Source organism: Aspergillus karnatakaensis, assembly GCF_047715665.1.
Source record: "Aspergillus karnatakaensis strain CBS 102800 unplaced genomic scaffold BJY04scaffold_19, whole genome shotgun sequence".
In the NCBI taxonomy this organism is placed as follows: Eukaryota; Fungi; Ascomycota; class Eurotiomycetes; order Eurotiales; family Aspergillaceae; genus Aspergillus; species Aspergillus karnatakaensis.
In genome coordinates this window covers 67015-85255 of record NW_027395731.1, presented here as the reverse complement: position 1 = coordinate 85255, position 18241 = coordinate 67015, and the positions used below count along the sequence as shown (strand labels likewise).

The 18241-nt window shown below is 50.7% G+C and overlaps 6 protein-coding genes across 6 annotated transcripts; 2 read left to right on the top strand and 4 right to left on the bottom strand.

The window, feature by feature from the left end:
- Window positions 1–686: 686 nt before the first annotated feature.
- BJY04DRAFT_217258 (putative chitin synthase activator (Chs3)) lies at window positions 687–2971 on the top strand (the record flags this gene model as incomplete). Its single annotated transcript, XM_073715993.1, has 4 exons — window positions 687–1427; window positions 1489–1608; window positions 1663–2901; window positions 2960–2971. 4 exons carry the CDS (start codon window positions 687–689, stop codon window positions 2969–2971), a joined length of 2112 nt encoding a protein of 703 aa, XP_073572154.1.
- A 412-nt stretch (window positions 2972–3383) lies between these two features.
- Window positions 3384–4489, top strand: BJY04DRAFT_217257 (putative TBP interacting domain protein; the record flags this gene model as incomplete). Its single annotated transcript, XM_073715992.1, has 5 exons — window positions 3384–3426; window positions 3487–3519; window positions 3844–3906; window positions 3981–4390; window positions 4457–4489. The coding sequence occupies 5 exons, from the start codon at window positions 3384–3386 to the stop codon at window positions 4487–4489; spliced, it is 582 nt and encodes a 193-aa protein (XP_073572153.1).
- A 1293-nt stretch (window positions 4490–5782) lies between these two features.
- On the bottom strand, window positions 5783–8075 carry BJY04DRAFT_39910 (putative spindle poison sensitivity protein Scp3). Its single transcript, XM_073720291.1, has 3 exons — window positions 7540–8075; window positions 7295–7416; window positions 5783–7210 (listed from the first exon to the last, which is right to left on the bottom strand). Exons 1-3 carry the CDS (start codon window positions 7736–7738, stop codon window positions 5909–5911), a joined length of 1623 nt encoding a protein of 540 aa, XP_073572152.1. The 5' UTR covers window positions 7739–8075; the 3' UTR covers window positions 5783–5908.
- Window position 8076: 1 nt separating this feature from the next.
- BJY04DRAFT_39909 (putative RSC complex subunit (RSC1)) lies at window positions 8077–11621 on the bottom strand. Its single transcript, XM_073720290.1, has 4 exons — window positions 11342–11621; window positions 11078–11240; window positions 9675–11015; window positions 8077–9616 (listed from the first exon to the last, which is right to left on the bottom strand). The coding sequence occupies exons 1-4, from the start codon at window positions 11506–11508 to the stop codon at window positions 8621–8623; spliced, it is 2667 nt and encodes an 888-aa protein (XP_073572151.1). The 5' UTR covers window positions 11509–11621; the 3' UTR covers window positions 8077–8620.
- Window positions 11622–11878: 257 nt separating this feature from the next.
- BJY04DRAFT_217254 (uncharacterized protein) lies at window positions 11879–14099 on the bottom strand (the record flags this gene model as incomplete). The annotated part of the gene is made up of 9 exons (XM_073715991.1): window positions 11879–11917; window positions 11998–12188; window positions 12245–12438; window positions 12506–12673; window positions 12731–12864; window positions 12941–13273; window positions 13331–13432; window positions 13489–13658; window positions 13727–14099. 9 exons carry the CDS (start codon window positions 14097–14099, stop codon window positions 11879–11881), a joined length of 1704 nt encoding a protein of 567 aa, XP_073572150.1.
- A 552-nt stretch (window positions 14100–14651) lies between these two features.
- On the bottom strand, window positions 14652–17810 carry BJY04DRAFT_217253 (fungal specific transcription factor domain-containing protein; the record flags this gene model as incomplete). The annotated part of the gene is made up of 9 exons (XM_073715990.1): window positions 14652–15354; window positions 15447–15904; window positions 15963–16104; window positions 16160–16368; window positions 16421–16673; window positions 16731–17393; window positions 17471–17569; window positions 17618–17627; window positions 17675–17810. 9 exons carry the CDS (start codon window positions 17808–17810, stop codon window positions 14652–14654), a joined length of 2673 nt encoding a protein of 890 aa, XP_073572149.1.
- Between the last annotated feature and the right edge of the window lie 431 nt (window positions 17811–18241).

The following is an 18241-nucleotide window of genomic DNA, read 5'->3' as shown; positions in this document are numbered from 1 at the left end:
CGCGTTCAATAACTCCAGTCCAGCTCGGGTGTTTGCTATAGCGGGGTTTTCCGAGCGACGTTGTTCCCCCTCCTTGTTGGGGCCTTGCAAATCCCTTCCTGTTACTCCGAATCCTGTCATTCTTCCTCTTGAGCCTTACGAGATCCGCTTTCTTGCTTGGTCTCGTCGTTTTCCCGCTCCTTCAAGCTCCCTTCTCCTCTGTTTGGGAGTGTCCCCCGATGAGCTCTTCTGACCCAAGACCCTAAACAGCCTAAACGATAGCTTTCATTTGACTCCGAGACCCAGCACATTATTGGCAGGGGTGGAATCCGCGGCGCGAAAAAAATAGGAGAAATCGACAGGAAAGAAAAGCAAAGAAAAAAAAAGAGGCATAGTCCAGGCGCGGCTTATCCTCGCGAACAATGAATCGACCACCACCACAGGGCCGTGGCCAGGGCAGCCTGGCTGCGACATGGTATCCAGGGGGTCAGGACGACTTTTACATGCCAGAAGTCATCTCCCCCTCTCCTCAAAGGTGCGACCGCGCTATTCTTGTCCCTTTGATTAACAAAGCTCCGCCCCTCATCAGAACAATAATCACCCTGACACACTACACCTACCGATCACTCTAACTATCCCCCCACTAGTGCTCCTTTTTGGGATGGATTGCTAATTGAAGGACAATAATCTCTCGAACTAGCAGGGTTATGCCAGAAGTCCCGGAGAATATGCAGGACAACATCGCACAGTTCGAACATCAGGCCCGCAGCCCACCCCAGTCCCATCGCAACCAGCCCGGCCCGGTCCAGTATGAGCGCTCGCGTTTTCCAGAGCGAACATCTTCCGCCGCTGTAGTCCAAGGTCAACCTCTTCACTCTGGCTACGAAGCGACTCATTACGAACAGTCGGCTGCTGTATACGACGTGATGGACACCCCGAACTTCTCCCCTTTCCCTGTCCTCCGCAACCCGCCTCCAAATGTGCCGCCTACCGATGAACAACGAGAGGCGAACTTGGAAAAGGCGCGGGTGCCCGTGCTGTCCTCCAATGACCCGGAAATGCAGCTGGCATGGGCACAGGATGTGCTCGCCTACGTTGAAGTCGCCGTGCAGAATGAAGCTCGTCTCTCTGTTATTCAGCCGCCGCGCCCGCAGACCCCCTCGGGCGAGCGCCAGCTTCGAAACGACGCACTGAACATCGTCAACTTCTTGGCTGACCAGTACCACCCAAAGGCGGAGTTCATAAGGGGTATGTGGCTGGAGTTCGGCAAGTTTGGATACCGTATCGACAAAAAGGAGGCTTTCCGCTGTTATTCTAGAGCCGCGGAGAAGGGCTTTGCGAGAGCCGAGTATCGCATCGGAATGCAGTTTGAAAGCTCTGGAGAACCTGAGAAAGCCATTCGCCACTATGAGAAGGGAGTCGCTTTCGCGGACTCCGCCTCTTATTACGTGAGTCCGCCAGACTCTCTTGAGATGAGAGCGAGCTTGAGCTAAAACGTGTTAATAATAGCGGTTGGGTATGATGATACTGCTGGGTCAGCATGGTCAGCGCCAGGATTACCGGACGGGTCTCGAATACATCAGTCAAGCTGCGCAGTCTTGCGACGAAAATGCACCCCAGGGTGCCTATGTGAGTTGTCTACGTCTCATTACTACGATTGAGGGCTAATTTTACTCATAACAGGTCTACGGCATGCTTCTGGCTCGCGAACTACCTCAGGTGAATGTCCCCGAGGCTTATCTTCCTCTCGATCTCAGTGGCGCCCGCGTCAACATAGAAAAGGCTGCATACCACGGATTCGCCAAGGCGCAGGTGAAGATGGGCGCCGCGTATGAACTTGGTCAGCTAGACTGTGATTTCAACCCGGCACTCTCATTGCATTATAACGCACTTGCCGCGCGTCAAGGAGAACCCGAGGCCGAGATGGCCATCAGTAAATGGTTCCTTTGCGGACACGAAGGTGTCTTCGAGAAGAACGACGAGTTGGCGTTCACGTACGCTCAGCGCGCAGCGCAAAGTGGTTTGCCAACCGCCGAATTTGCGCTAGGATATTTCTACGAAGTCGGAATCTACGTCCCAACCGATATCAAGGAAGCTAAGAGCTGGTATGCTAAAGCTGCAGCGAGCGGAAACAAAGACGCCACGGGTCGAATCGACAGCATCTCGCGGTCAAAGACCTTATCCCGCCGTGACCATGAACAAGTCGCGATTGCTCGAATCAAGTCTACACGCTACGGTAATCACCAACGTGGGGCCTCGAATGCGGCTAGTTCCATGCAACCAGTTCAAGAGAGTCTTGAAATGCCCGACCCCTCTCGAATGAGCCTTTCAGATAACCCACCATCCGCAGCTCCGTACCCCGACCGCCAAATGCCCCATGGCCGCCCCGGATACCCAGCTGCTGATAATCGGCCAAGCTCTGCTTTTGGTATCAACCCGAATATCCGCCCTAATGTTGCTCAGTACAACCGTGCTGCTTCATATGGGCCAGGGCCAGCGGGCTACCGCTCACCCGGTTCCGGCACGCCCGGCTCTGGTACACCACCAAGTGGCCCAGTACACCCATCATCATCGGCTCCCAGACTTGACATTGGCTACTCGGCACCCCTAGAGTCCCAGATGCAAGATACCCGGAGACGCCCTCAACGTCTAGACAATGTACCTGATCGGAAGCCTGCGCGGACGCCCGTTTCTGGGTACCAAGGCGGCGGCATGCCATCCCCCCGACCCTCCCCCTCTTCTGCAAACTTCCCTCCGCGTGCCGAATCTATGCAATCCCCATCCGGAACACCAAAGCCCCCGGCTGCTCCTCAAACCGCTCCTGTCGCCCAGAAACCCGCAAAAGCAGGAAACCTACCCGGCAAGGGCCCCAAGACTTTCGAGGAGATGGGAGTTCCCCAGGCCCCAAAAGAGAACGATTGCGTAAGTCATCCTCACTCAGTGTTCGTTAATAATAGTTCACCGTCTAACATCTTTTTAGATTGTCATGTGATACCCGGAATATTTTTGCATCTACACTTCTATTTGCTTCTTGTAAAATTTGGGATTTAATGGAACTGGCCTCGTACTATTGATCATCGACTGTGCCGCGTTCTTCTGTGGTTGTCTTTTTGATATGGGTGGAAATAACAGCAACTGCCATTCAAATAATGCGCGTTTTCTTCCCCTTTCGCATTCAATTGGCTCATTAGCATCATCATTTTCTTCTTTTCTGAAACTTTGCATAGACTCGGCAGATTTCTTGAACAGCACAAACATCAATGATACTTTCCACGTGATGATCCCGTCCGATTTTCCACCATCATAGAACCCATCCCGAGAGCTCCTAGACTCCTAGTCGTTTGTTTGAAGCCTTGCGATCTCGTTCCACATCTCGTACATCTTTCATCCCCCCTATTCTCACGATGACGCAGAAGAAAGTAAAAGCTGACAATTCGACGAACGATGGTGAGCTCACAAGACCTCACGTCGCCTGCTATCGAGAAGCTAACAGCAGTCGATTACTAGTTGATGGCTCCGCAATGATCCTAGACTATCTCAGTCAGTATTGTTATACCCTCTCCGACCCTTCCTGGAGCTAATTGTATCTCATCATGGCAGAAAAGCAGAAGTACGCTTGCCTTTCTCAGGGCATTAGCTGTGCGCCTCTACTTCACTTGATGTCCTCATGGCTGATATCTTCAATGAACTGGCTCAGCCGTCCTTACTCGGTTGGTTTCTGTAGCCAGTTTCAACCGAACAGGGGGATAATCTTGTATGGTCTAGGTTATTGACATCTCCTCAAATCTCCATAACAAAGTCACCAAGAGCATGTCCTTGTCTGGGTGTCGTCGGCAAGCCCTCTCTCTACTAACATCAACCCAGCTTACGCCGTCAAAGCCCTCAAAGATCTACACCTGAAGAAGGAGATTGAGTGCCGGGTAGCCGGTAAGCCCAATACATTTCTACACCCCTCTGAACAGTAAGCAGCCAGCTCTAAACTTACGACGCTCCCAATCAAGGAAAACAAACCGTCTACCACGCCCTCCAGGAGGAACCCGACAAAACCGGCCCCAACGCCATCGCCACCATGGACGAAGAGATCCAGGCTCTTCAGGACCAACTTCCCGCTCTTAAGGAGGCCGAGAAGAAGCTGCAGGCTCAATTGAGTGCGCTTAAAGCCACGCCACTTGTCTCTGAGCTCCGGGTTGAGATTAGCAAGCTTGAGGCGGAGAAGGAGACGCTGGCTGTTCAGTTGAAGGGGGCTCATGGTGAAGGTGAGGCGAGTATTACCTCAGTGGAGAAAGAGGCTGCAAAGAGGAACTGGAAGTTCTGGCTTGGTCAGGATAGAGCTAGAGCGAAGATCTGTCGGGACCTTTGGCAGAGGTGCTCGGAGACGCTGCCTGAGGGGATGACAAGGGGGGAGCTTTGGGTATGTGTGATTCTGTTCCTCTTGGCTGTTGTCTTGCTCTACTAATACTAGAGGATGTATGGGTAGGAAAGTCTAGGCCTGGAAGGGTCACCCATGTAAAAAGTGGATGGTGGAAGGATAGATGTATCTGTTGAGAAAGGCGACTGTGTCGTCTGATGGCTTGTCTCCCTGTATATTCTCATGCAATCGCTTCGCAGCCACGACTTACGAGCATATGAAATGAAAACCTTCATCCATGTTGACTGTTGTCCCTAAAATAACCAAATAAGTGTCCCTGGTATACAGTGCCTCAAATTGAAACTTTCTTTCCTGTCACGGCCCTTCTTCCACGGCTCGCGGAATCCATTGTTCTTGCAGTCGATTGCTGAGCTGTGACCTGATTGTGTAGCGAGTAGCGTCCAGCGCTCAGTCCGCTAACCATACATTCCTTCAAATATCAAAGGTTGAGCTGCCATACCAGCTAACCAACATCGCCACAAACAGGAACCGATAATGAAATGAACCCCCCGCAATCGCAGACATACTAAATTCCGGTGCCCCATGTCTGTCTTTGGTTGAAAGCCCGTTCATGGACCATTAAAGGGGGGCATTATCTGTTGTAGGGCAGGGGTAAACGTCTCACAGTGAGCCACCGAGGTCGGTGTTTAGTATCCTCACAGACCGCCTTCAAGGGCAGGGCAGGACCACTGGGTATTGGAAAGGTGCTACTACCGTTCTTCTTTTTGAAGTTACAAAGGATCCTCAAACATGAAAGTTGATTACTGCTCTACTGGGAAAGGCGCGTTGAGTATGGGGAATAGAGATATCAATCATTGCCTCGTAAGCTGCGTATAAACCAAAGAAACCCTTAGAGAGAAAGATGGAGTGTAAAATATACAGAGACGGTCCAAGAGGGGAAGGATAAGGAGTAGTGGAGGTATAAGAAGAGACAAAAGAAGGAAAGAAACAACGGGTTCTTAAACCAGCCAACAAGCAACCGACCAGAGGAAAAAAGTTTCAAAAGATCAAAAAAAAAAATAATTGGGAAAAGCAAGAAGATAATGCCCCTCCAAATGCATGTATGCAGAGACCGTCTTCCAAAACCCCGGTAGTAGTTACTATCTCTCTCCATCGACCGTTCTGGAACGCCTCCCCAAAACGAAAACACCAAGATCTTTCTAAATCGGCGATGAGATGTAAGGTCAGGACGACAAGGAAAAACGAAAGCCGGCGCGAGAGCTGGGGGCGGAGAGAGTCGCGATTCTCCAAAGGAATACCTCCGCCACATGTCGTTTCAAGCGTTCTATGCAAATACCCCTCCGATTGCGATTGCCTAAACCGGAAAGGAGTGCTTTTGATCGAGAGAAGATAAGTATATGTATTATGTCCAAACGCCGTGAGTGGGCTGGCACCGAAAAAAAGGCCGTTCTTTTGCTTTTAGTCGTGTAATTCGTGGAAAAAGACTTCGTTTCTGCTCAAACGAGAGCAGGGTTGCAAAGATTATTACGCCAGTTTTGCAGCGGAAAGGGCGTCGGCCGATTAGGCCTTGCCTGCTGCTGATGTAGGCTCCTCCTCGTTGGAACGCTTATTACCGTCCTCCTCTTCCATTGAGAAGACAAGGTCACCTTCACCCTGTTCCTCGTCTATCTTGCTGGTACTGACGGGAGATGACACGGTGCGATCTAGGCGGCTACTGGCACTGGCACCGATTGACGGGGTCTGGCGAGCCGACGCCGGGTGAAGGGATAACCCGCTAAGTTGCTGGGAGATCATTGACGCTGATGTGTTCCGGGGTGGGCTACCGATGGGGCCAAGGCTGGGGCTGCCGCCAAAGTGTAATGCAGACTCCCGTAGAGGGGAACCGAGGTGTGTAAAAGATCCTTGAGCTTCCTCCTCCTTCTTCTGGCGTTGCTTTGCGAACAGTGCACCGAACCGAGACGGACTGGAGCCAAGTGGAGAGTTCACTTTGGTAAAGCTGGAGCTCATACCAAGCCCGCTGAGATCGCGGTGGCTAGAACTGAGCTCGTGATCAGTACGGGACATGCGGCGAAGTCTTTCCTGGGGCGTGAGAACATCGTCGTGGAGGTTCATCGGCAGGTAATCCTCCTCCATCGGGAAATTGCTGTCCTCCCAATCATCCAATGCTCCGGGCCGAGGAACGCTCGCGGATAACATGCGCGATTTCACGGCCCGCTGGGAGTGCAGGAATCGAGACCCAATACCGTCTTCAAGCAAACCAGGTGGCGATGATCCGATAAATGAAGATGAGGGCTTTTTCGTTTCCGCCCCATAAGCAGTATCGCGAATGCTCCGAAGGGTATCGAGAGGCGGATTTGCCCGCTGCGCAGGCGGAGACTCTAGGCCAAATCTAGACGGCATGGAGGCAGCGACGGGCCCATAGCGTGCAGCATGGGAGATTCCTTGACTGTCAAACGAGGCGGGAAGTGGTGCATCAAGTGCAGTCAGATACTGGTTGTTATTCGGGGACATGGGAAATCGTGATTCCTCAAGTGGAGAGCCAGCATCCGAGGCAAGTCCGGTGTCGATCGAAGGAATAGTATCATATGGAGGTTGTTGCTGGGGATGGATGGCCGCGAATTCCTCTTGGGATGGAAGTTGGGAGACGTATCGCGGGTCATGGCCGTTAATTCGTTGTTGCGAGAGCACGGAATTGGTCAGCGCCGAATCCTGGTTAACATACGTCTGAGGATTGACTCTACCGCCGAGGTTGAGATGGCTGCCGCCGCCCATTCCCATGCCCCCAGCAGTAGGCCGATTCACTCTCCGTCCATCGGGCAGAATATGGGCCAGCGCACACTTGGCTCCAAATTTGCAGTTACCCTATTTTGACGAACGACATACACGGTCAGCGCTAAACTGATAAGAAGATGCAGGCGCTCGCGAGGACGCCGCGGAGGTGCGCACCTTTGTGAAGTATTTGCAGGGCGCATACTCGATCGCCGAGTCAGTGGAGTGGAGGAAGGGACAAGCAGGTCCTGCCTGGCAAGCTCCTTGACGGAAGAATTTGCAGGGTACATGCTTTGTGTCTGTCACAGGCGGCAATCTAATATTAGCAAACGATGCAGACTTGAGAGCAAAAATTCAAGAAAAGGAAGTAAATCTCATTGGATTCCGAAATGTGAACAAGCAATGGGCTGGATGTGACATACTGCTTTGGTTGGGGGGACTGCGGGCAGCCATGTCGAAGCCCGAGGGATTTCGAGAATGGCCGTTCTGGAGATGCTGTGGCCCGGTGGGAACCGGCAGCGGAGCACGACCTTTCATGTCACTCGACAAACGGCTTTGAGAACGAGAGTGATGGCCGGACGAGGGTTGGGACGGGGGGTTGCGTGAGGCCGACATCTGCATCTCCAAGACGAAGGACGAGAGGAGAGTCTGCCGGGGTTGAGGCAAAAATCTGGCGGGGTTGATCGGATTCGGAGGCGACGGCGAGTGGTGGGGGGGAGAGGAGGGAGGTCGTTGGCGGTGTACCTCTTTTTGTTCTCGTCTTGTTCTTGTTATTGTTAACCACAATCCATCAATACCTCCAAGATCAACAATAGATCATTATTGAAGCCTGAAGGTGGGGATGGGACAGCGCTTTCACAGCCGACTTCACTTCACTGAGGCTTAGGTACCTACCTCCGAACTAGTGCCCTCGGAATGCCGCATCTACGCGATCAAATCACCTCCCGCGTCATGCGATCAAATAGCTCTACGATCCCCAAGCTCAGCCCATGTTATTACTGAACAGGATCATCAGATGAACGCTCGGGATGACAGCTACCAGAAAGCGCACCAAACATCTGCCAATATGACGCCATCCGTCTGTCCATCTGGCGACATCATGCGCCCTACTTTAACCCTATATCCGAGCGAAGCGCAGGTCCTCCGTACTTTGCTATGAGCTCTGGATACCCAAGGTCCCATCACCGAGACGCCGGCTCTCTTTGAGAGTACCGATAGTACTCAGGTGGGAAAGTATATGCAGTAATCAAAAGGAATGCAGAGCCGCGAGTCACCTAGAACATCTCGTTACTCCTTATCATGGGGGCTGAGCTGCGTAACCGGCAAGAGGTTTGACCAAATGCGAAAGGCACATAAGAGCTGCCAGGTTAGAACTGACTTGATATGCTAAACTGGCGCTATTATACAGGAAGTATAGGGTCTCGCGATTACAACAAGTTCAACCCCTAAACACCCCTTCCGTCATGCGCCGGATAAATATGCGAAAAGTCTGATAATAAATACCTAAGCGGCGGGGTCAATCTCATCCATGTACATCGCACTGCCCTTGAGGTTGACGAATGTCGACTTCGTCGAGGTTGCTTGGATTTGTGCCGTTTGTTCTCGAATGGCACGATCTGCGAGGATCCATTGCTCACGGGCCTTTACGTCTGCTTCTCGAGCGACTTCGGCTTTATCTTGGTAAAGAGCCTTGTAAATCTGGTCTGTGCCATATAGAATCTCCCTTGTCATAACTCCGACGGCCTTCTCTGCCGTGGCTTCGACTTGCGAAGCCAGAGCTGTTTGCTCATCAGCCCGCTGGCGTTTAGAAGCTCTTTCACGTTCCTCTCGCTCAAGGCTTTCTTTGCGTTTTTTCGCTTCTACAAGCTTCCGACGCTCTTCCTTGGCCGCAAGATACTTCAGTGAGTGGCCTAATTTCTGTTGGACGGTTGAACCAATGTCCAAAGGTGGGGCTGAGAAGAAAAGCACATGGCCTTCATCGTCACAGTGGAACTGTTCGCGAATATCCGCGGGAATGGCTGCATTTGCCATGTCGCTTAAATGAAATACTTCGATTGGCCGCGGGGCGTTCGGGTTGTAAACAGCAGGTGGCCCCGGCACGCGGGCTCCTTGATATGACGTATACTGCTGGACTGGGGGACCCGCATATTGGTGAGGTGTGCCTGGTCCTTGGAAGGCACCGGACATGGGGTTCTGAGACACAAACCCGCTGGAGCGCCTTTGCAGCGCGGGCTGGTAAACCTGAGCAGAGGGGATCTGAGGTTGATGGTAAGAAATAGGAGGGGCTGGAACTGGTGACTGATGAGAAGGTCCGAGAGGCGCAGCCGGTGAACGTGCTGGAACAGGGCTCGCTGTGGCTAATAAGGCGTTGGCCGGGCTGTTCGCAATGGGTTGCGTAGGTGGTTGGCTTATCGAGGTTTGTCTAGGAACCGACATGGGAGGAGGTTGAGGAATAGTTGGAGGCGGTGGTGATGGAGTTGGCTCCGGAGGTGGGGATTCCTGATAAATACCGTCAGTATGGGGTATCAGAGGTCAACGGAGGTACAAAGGGACTTACGTTCTCATCTCGGGGACGACAGTGAACTGCGCCTACCACTGGGGGTGCATTTTCAGCCCCCCATGTCGCTTTTGGCAGGTCGTCTGTTTCCTTTGCGTCGCTTTTGAGTAAATGCTTAATCGGACTGGGAATTTTTTTGATCTTGCGAGGAAGATCATAGAGATCCATTTCGTAATCCTTCTCTCGCACTTCGTCTGGCAGGCAACTGGCCCAAGTTTTGATCTTGTTCAGCTTATGCTTTTCTTCATTGTATCGAGCTTCGCAAACGTAGACCTCTTTATCCAGAGGAAAGTCTCTTGGCCGTCCACGGTTGTACCTGGTGAAGAACATGACGAAGCACCGGTCAACAATCTCATCAATTCGATGATCTCGGTATTGGCCGGTTTTAACAACCTCGTTCGGATAGAAGTGCTTTTCAAAGTGGTGAATAGTCTGCTCCGGACGGTAGTACCAACACGCATTGATCCACTTTTCGCCCTCGGAATCCTGCCAGGTACGGTAGATTTGAGCCACGACTGGCTTGGTAACATCGTTGGGATTCTGGATATGCACCCAGTCTCCAACTTTCCAGAGCTCACCCTTGTGAAGAATCCCATCTGGAAGTGGCAGTCGCCCGTCTTCCATAAGATATTCGCTGTCGGGCTTCTTCTTCTCGACATCCGCCAGTCTTCCGGCTTCCGCTTGGAGCTCAACGGCATCTTTGTAGATCTGACTCTCCGACTGATTGTAAGCCTTCGCATTATTGAACATAAGATCCATATCCTTCATGAAATGGTCCACGGAGTGGTATTTCTTCCGCTTTGACTTGCGCTTGATTATATCGATGGCGATTGGATCTTTGGTCTCGATATAGTAGTCCGGATAAACACCCTTGTCTGGAAGACGTTCAAAATGTCGGACTTTGAGTTGACTTCCAGGACCCTTCAATTTCCGGATCCCTTTAAGGACTGCCTTGATCCTGGCTTCCATTGGGGTATCAACGCGTGGAGGTCGGCCTCGCTTTTTCCTCAGATCGGGGTCGGCAGATTTGGACCCGTCCTCTTTAGCACCCTCTCGTTTTGGGCCGGGTCGAGGTCCTCGCTTCTTCTTCCGGCGGCCTTCGTCGTCAGAATCATCCTCGTCCTCATCGTCCTCATCGTCTTCATCTTCGTCTTCCTCCTCCTCTGGTAGCGGATCTGGTTCCGGAATTTCTCCCAGGTCGGGAAGTTCCGCCTCTTCGGCTGTGATGATTCCCCCTTTGACTAGTTTCTGAAGCTCCGTAACGAAAGCGTCCTTAATGACGAGCGAATCCTCGTAGGCCTGAGACTTGGGTCGGTTGTAGGTTTGCGCATTATGAGGGATCTAAATTAACAAGTTTATGAGACAAACATACAATTTATATGACAGGGAAAGCCGCTACTCACCAGAGCGCAATCCCGCACGAACTCCGAGATGCCTTTGTATTCCCGCTTGTTGATCTTTTGTTTCAAGATACTAAGGGCCATCGGCTCCTTGATGATATCGTAGTAGTCGGGAACATTGCGCTTGTTGACACTGCGATGGAACAGTCTCGAGGGGTCATGGCCACTGCAGGTTACGAAAGATAGACATTAGCAAGTTTTGATCTACTTGTCTATGCGACAGGACGCGAAACACATCACCATGTACTGGATCGGGTAAGAACTTACTCTGCTTCTCTAACTTCATATATTGCCAGGACAACATCCATCATATACTTCCATTGTTCATCGGTAATAGCGCTGGGAGCGCCTTCGTCCTTGCCATCCCCCTCGATCGACTGGACAGGCTCCTCAGGAGTTGGTTGCGCTTGCGACAGTGCGGAGTCGTTCTCCATTGTTTTGGCCACCACGAGCACGTGCACAGCACCCAGGTCAGAACTGATCTGTTGGAGCTGCTGGGAGGGCCTCTTCAATTGATATAATTCACTGTACGAGAAACTGATTATCCAGAAGCGCGCAAGAGCAGCCAGGAGAGAGGTTCTCTCAGCGAAGTATGCTGACTAACATCTGGTAACAGTTGATTGATACCGTAAATGAACCCGTATTATTACATTAAATTACGCAAGTATATGATTACTTAAGCTTCCTGTTCTCCTCCTGAACCCTACGAGCATGAAGATGCAAGAATATGAGAAGGATGTAGTACGTTTTTGGGGTAATGCTTGGTGAAGATATACGTTGCTGAGCGGTAGCGATATAGTCTATCTAGGTGAAGTACATATATTCGTAGATCAGGTCACTAGCCTAGATCTATGAAGTGTAGATCAATCTCAATATATATATAGAGAGAGAACTATCTTCCACGACTCTGACATTCTTAGTACCTCTGTGGTCTTTACTCTAGAGTCCTGAGAGAAATACTCATCTACTGAAGTCTTCGTCTGGGCAAACCTCCAGGCGGGGATTTTGCGCTCGAAAAGCTCGTCGAGTTCGCCGAACGATCGTCCCTTCGTCTCAGGAACCAGGAACCAAACCAAGAAGTAGACCAGTGTGCCTGTGCCGACCCAGAAGAACACTAGTCGAAGTGAAGTCAGTAGTTTCTTAAACATCCAGATTTCAGAAGTTTCTCACCCGTATTACTCATGCCGAGTGCAGGACTATTGAGCATGATGGGGGCGATATAGACATATACGGTCGCCATGCCTTGGATAAATATGATGGCAACGCCAGTCGTCTTCGCACGTAACCTCGTAGTAGCTGTTTCGGCAACATAGATGTATCCCATTGGGCCTGTAGAGAGATTGTATCCAATGCTCCAGGTACACCTAGACCTCATTTAGGGTTAGCGAAATCGGCGACTCCTAGCTAGGTATAATAGAGTTGATGTCTTACGCAAAAGTAATTAAGACAGGGCCAACAGGCGGTCCGTCACTCCTGAGGACACCACCGATAATCAGAAGAGAGGCGATGCAAATGGGAGCGAACCAAAGGAGAAGGGTGCGGCGGCCGAGGCGTTCAACAAGAGGCACTGCGATAAACAGCATCACAATTGTAACAACACTAGTAGTCAAGTAGTCAGCGGAGAGAGCGTTGCCCAAATCTTTTCCCAGAGCGTACTTGGTAGCGACGGTTCCATTGAAAGGGTTGGCAAGTCCAGCCATGTCGAAGAAGTAGCTCGAATAAGTGGATATGATCGGGACACCAATAGCAACCTGCCAGTGCCAGGGAAGAAATGAAATAACAAGACGACGCTTTAGGAAATGATAGAGAATCAATTTTAGTCTTGAGATCACTCAATAAGGGAGCCACAAAATGAGATTTCTTCACCAGATTTGTTCCTCGGAAGATGTCAAAATATGTGCCTTCACCTTGAATAGAGGCAGTCGCACGGGACTTTTCAATCTCTAGCATGAGGCGCTCATATTCAATATCGACATTATAGCCCTCAACTCCACGGTACACTTTTGTCATGATCTTCTTGGCCTGTGCCTCACGGCCAGTCATACAGAGCCAGCGGATGGACTCTGGGAGAAAATACCACGCGAAGAGGGCCACGCCGCAGAAGACGAATTGGGACAACACCGCATGGCGCCAATTTGAAGGCCTATCTTGAGATACAATATTCAGAGATATTGCGGACAGGAATGAACCGATAGAGTACTATAGTCCGTCAGCTCATCATCTGAGGGCGTTGACAAATCGGAAATCTTAACGCACGAAGAGCTGCATGAGACTCATTAAAGAGCCACGACATGGGGTAGGCGCCATTTCCGAAATGTAAACATTTATACAGCACTGTGCGAGGCCGATGGAGAATCCCTGCACAACCATCAATCAGCCATAGCAATTCAAGAGTTGAGTCTTTCCAAACTCACGTCTAGAAAGCGAGCACCGAGCCAGTGTGTCCAATGGGTAGCTAGTTGTTCAAGTATACAGCCACCCACCATAATGATCTGAACGAGACAGATCATCCATTGACGACCGAATTTATCGGCCGGGTAGGACCCAATACCAGCTCCCAGCATAGCGAAGACATTCTTCAGAGCTGATTAATTTCCCCGAGTCAGTAAAAAACCAGAGATTGAAAATACAAGTCAAGGCAAGAAGACTCACAGCCCCAGAGAGAGATGTACTGGGGGTCAATCTTGTACGTCCCATCAGACTGTAGATCTCCGAATTGGCGAATGAAGCCAGGCTCGGCGACGATACTGCCAGACATCTGAACTTGATATCCATCCGAGAGCGCTCCAACTGCAGCTAGAATGCAAATAATAGTGGCGTATTTGTACGTGCGAATAGATTCCAAAAGACTCAATTGCTTAGTTGGTGCCATCATATGGTCGACACTGTTGCTGTTGCTGTTGCTGTTGCTGTTGTTCCTCTCCGTGGCTATTGCATCTTTCACTTTAACCTCTCTACCAGGCTCAGGAAGCTCGACGTGCGACATGACCGCCTGGTCACCTGTAGATTGAGATGTGCCGGTCATACTGAAAGAACAGAGATGATTTTCATTCGTATAGCAGACATGATTCTTGAAAATGAGCCATCATATACGTTGTGTAACTACCATAGAGCGACCGCTCTAGATGCCGTGGTGTATAGTCGGTTATTAGAAGCCACTGGGCGACATTCTGGACAGTTGGAGGAGGTTGAGAGCAGGAAATTTGAAAGCCGGAAAGTTGGAGACACATGCGGGGACCCCACACTGGAATTACCCCAGAGCGGGGGCAGATGACCCAGCATTTTGGTGTCATCCACCCCTCCCTTCAAAATGGGATAACTAAAGCTCGCCGGTGTCTAGATAGCAAGAAGCGGAGTAAAAACAGTGCATAATTGGTAAAATTCGGGCTGGGAATCTGAGAATGTTACTTGCACGAATCTGAAGCCCCAATTGGCTGCTATTGACGCGGTATATTTCTCATTAACAGTGCCCAGGGCGTTAGGGCCTATGATAAAGGTACTTAAAGATTGCTAATAGGAGAGCTCCAGGTCTTGTAGATATTACATGAGTTCTTAGGGCCGTGGGCGAGCCCGCAGGTCATTCAATTAAGGACACTAGCTGGATGAGACGGTCAACAGCAGATAACAGAACCTTTCGCTGTTCGCTGCAAGCCTCCCCAGGAGTATTGCTAGCATTGGAAGTGGCCTTTGCGCTTACTATGGCCGCATGATCTCCGTTCCAAGGTGGTATGTCCCGAGGAATTCGGATAGGAGCCTGACACGAACTTATAGACTCTAGCAGCAATCCAGAGTTCATGTTATAGGGCGAAGGCTCGTGTTCGGTAAGTTCTACCGGCACACTAGAGCTTTGTAACGATTTGCTTGGTAATTGCGTGGGGACACCATTTTCTAGAGCTGTTGTTCCCAGCCAATTCTCGAATTCGGCTGCCGCCCAGCTATTGAGGTCTCCGATGGGGGACGCGGGGAGATACAGGGGGTCGTGGACTTGCCTTGGAGATAGAGTAGGGTTTGGGACATAGGGAAACTCGGCGATGTTGAAGGAAGGTATGATATCCACACCTATTTGCGGCCAAAGAGGGTACAAGTCATTAATTTCTCCGGCAGAAAGGCTCAGGGGTCGTTCTTGGATATTATGTCTCATCGTTTGTTGATTCAAACATGGCTGTTGCATGTGCTCCGCCATTGCTTGTGATCCTTTTTCGGCCATTTGTGAGAGGTTCTGGAAATGCTGGCTGTTGGCTTGAGGAATAGGAGAAGGGGCCCGAGAGAGGTGTGTCTTGCTGAAAAGCATGTTAGCGACTGGCTATACAGATACTTCCTCGATACTGACCAAAGCATCACAAGCATCTGTGTTCCTGAATGGCGAACAAACGTGGGCACATGTAGCTTCCCCGGCTCCCCAGCCATGCGCAAAGCAGTGCGAAGGACGAGATCGCGGTGCTCGCCAAAGCGGAGGAGGATAGATGCTGCGAAAGGAAAGATTCCCGCACGGTGAGTCATGCGTACTGCTTCTGGAGCTTGCAGAGACTCCTTGAACAGTCTTGCCGAAAGAGCAAGAAGAAGCTGCTGTTGTTTCCACTGCTTCTCTTGAAGGCTGTAGTGAGACACAGCGCCCGATTGAGTGCGTTTTCTAGCAATATGAACAGCCAGTAGCAGCCAGCAGCTAAGCGTGTCGTGCTTTAAGTGCCAGTGGAGGTGTACCTCGTCGCTTCCACACCACCGTTGGATCCAGTTCTCTAAGTAGCTTTTTATGTGTTCCAACTCAGCGTCCAGCGAAAGGCTCGTCTCTAGCGACACTCGATGTTGATCTAATCTCTGGCGCACATCTCTCTGGATTTTTCAGTTTGTCAGTTTAGACAACTACTCTCATCGAGAGGCGCTTACGCACATCAAACAGAAAGAGTTGGTAAAGGGCCGCTAGAGATCTAGTTGATTGTCCCCAGCCCAAGTGCATGACTTCTTCCAATTGAGTTTCATTCAGCTCAAAAGGGTAGAGATCCATTGGATTCCGGCCTGAGAAGCTGGAAAATCTAATGCTCAAGCTTTAGTCTAGACAGAAAATAGAGTTGGTTGACTATCACTTACCGATGCTCGTTTATGATCATGAAAGCCTTTGTGCGACAATCGTTTCGTCGAAGCTGTTCAGCTCTTTGAGCATCGTGGGCGTTTTCTTTATCATAGCGATGCGACAAGTTCAACCCTATTTCAAAGGCCATTCTGGGTATCATCGCAGCGTGCATCCACCGCTGCTCATCGAATCGAATCTTTGGAGATACCCCCCAGCGTGAGAGAAGCTTTGCCATTGACATTAGTACCATTACCATTATGGATGGACAGTGAACATACTATGTGCGACTGAATTATTTCAATTGATCTTGCCCCGGCTGCGAAAACCACGAGCTTGAGGTTCTGAGCATGGGTATGAAGTCGGAGTGCTTCAGTCACTTTATCCTCGTCACAATTGGTAATTAGAGAGAGGGCTGTGGATCCAAGGGCAAGGATTGTGGTCATTAGCAGAGCTGATCGTGCCCTCACATACGCCAGCGTGTGGAGGGTAGAGTCCAAAATGGCCCATTGCGGATTTATCAGAGCAAAATATCTGCATTTATGATGAGCATTGTGTTAACAGTCAGCTCCTGGGCATAAAATCACGTACGCTTGGAAGAGCTCAACTGCTCTTTGCTCAGCGAGTAATCCACGCTGGATGGGATCAAGGTCACGAGCCACATCACATTTAGAGCCAAACAAACCATGCTCATAATAAAGACTGTGCTCTTTTTCAATCTCCTGGAGATCCTGGATGCCCCATTTGCTGAGCAGATTTGTCTCTTCTGGTGGTAAAACATTTGCCGTGCGGGAGGCTGGGGACTCTAGGTTGTCACTCTGGTGACCACTTGTACCATGGAGATTCCAGCCTTGCTCGGCAAGACTAGCCATCACCCACAATGGGTCCTGCAAGCCTCGCGGCTCGGTGTTCTCATGGTCCCTACTATGTTCCACGGGTAGCTCATTAGGAATGTGCAGTGTCTTCCCTCGGGTCTCGCATTTGGAAAAGCTTGACGATCGCTCTCCGTGCGATGCCACAGCACCACGCTGCTCATTAATGCCCTGAGTCTCCAATAGTATGTCGTTATTTGAAGGCTGATAAGCATCTTTCACCACGAATTCGTGAATATGAGGCTGAGGCTCTGCATCTTGTCTGCCATGGACCTCGAACTCGGTTGGTGGCCTTCGATCTGTGCTACTCCTATAAGGCATGTATCCTCGAGATCCTGATGACAGTAACTGCTCATTTCGAAGCTTGTCCAGGGTCCGCCGACTAACTTGTTAGCTTTATTCACAGCTCGTAGTTTCGGTAACCAGATCCAGATGCACATACTTCTTGCTTCCTTTCACCCGTCCGCGCCGACTAGGTGAGAAGACACATGTCGCAGAAGATAGAAGACACCGACGGCACTGCGATCTACTAGCCACTGTTTCGCATTTTGCCTTGGCCTAGGACTGTTAGAGATTTCTCGGTCTGGTTCCATCATCCACGCGTACCATGCGGCAACTGAGGGGCAATCAGCATTGGGCTCAACAGGCTTGAGGAGAGCCAACCTTTGACAAGCGCGACTGGACCGGCGATTCTCAACGCCTGCGCTTTCTGAGCTCCGGCTTGCTGAATTTTCAGACATCGACTCCGGTTATGCAATGTGTCCAGCTTGGAGATCAAATCAAGACGGCAAGGGGGCATCACGTTGTTGGCTTGTCTTCTTGTCTAGTAGCCGGGTCTATTACCCGCAGGATTCCAATGTTCCCCATGATAGATCGACCCCAAATCGTGGGATCAGAACTGCTTGGGATTGCGGGGTAAATCATTACGTCTTGGCTGGTTGGGTCACATTCTCGGGCAAAAGTGTACCTACTCGGCGGGGCTTTGTTGTTTCCCTTTCGACATAAATGAAATTCCGAATAACCTGATCAGGGCTTGTCCAGAGCAAGTCCCGCCGGATTGTTCAGCAGCCCGCCTAAGCTTGGTGGTGCCTCCTGGCGTCCACTCCATACGGGTATTCTATCCCAGATATTTGATCTATTGCATCTTTGGTGAGTTACTTCCAGTTGCCACAACTCATGACGACAATACTTATGCTGTCGTATGGCCAGTATTGCACTGGGTGGCAAAGT

Bases quoted from the DNA above. Each gene is read 5' to 3' on its own strand.
- BJY04DRAFT_39910 (XM_073720291.1), bottom strand. From the start codon at position 7,738: ATGCAGATGTCGGCCTCACGCAACCCCCCGTCCCAACCCTCGTCCGGC. The intron at 7,417-7,539 runs GTATGTCACATC...CGCCTGTGACAG, and splicing joins CAGTCCCCCCAACCAAAGCA to ACACAAAGCATGTACCCTGC. The intron at 7,211-7,294 runs GTGCGCACCTCC...TCGTCAAAATAG, and splicing joins CCTGCAAATACTTCACAAAG to GGTAACTGCAAATTTGGAGC.
- BJY04DRAFT_39909 (XM_073720290.1), bottom strand. From the start codon at position 11,508: ATGGAGAACGACTCCGCACTGTCGCAAGCGCAACCAACTCCTGAGGAG. The intron at 11,241-11,341 runs GTAAGTTCTTAC...CGTAACCTGCAG, and splicing joins TATGAAGTTAGAGAAGCAGA to TGGCCATGACCCCTCGAGAC. The intron at 9,617-9,674 runs GTAAGTCCCTTT...GGTATTTATCAG, and splicing joins GTCGTCCCCGAGATGAGAAC to GAATCCCCACCTCCGGAGCC.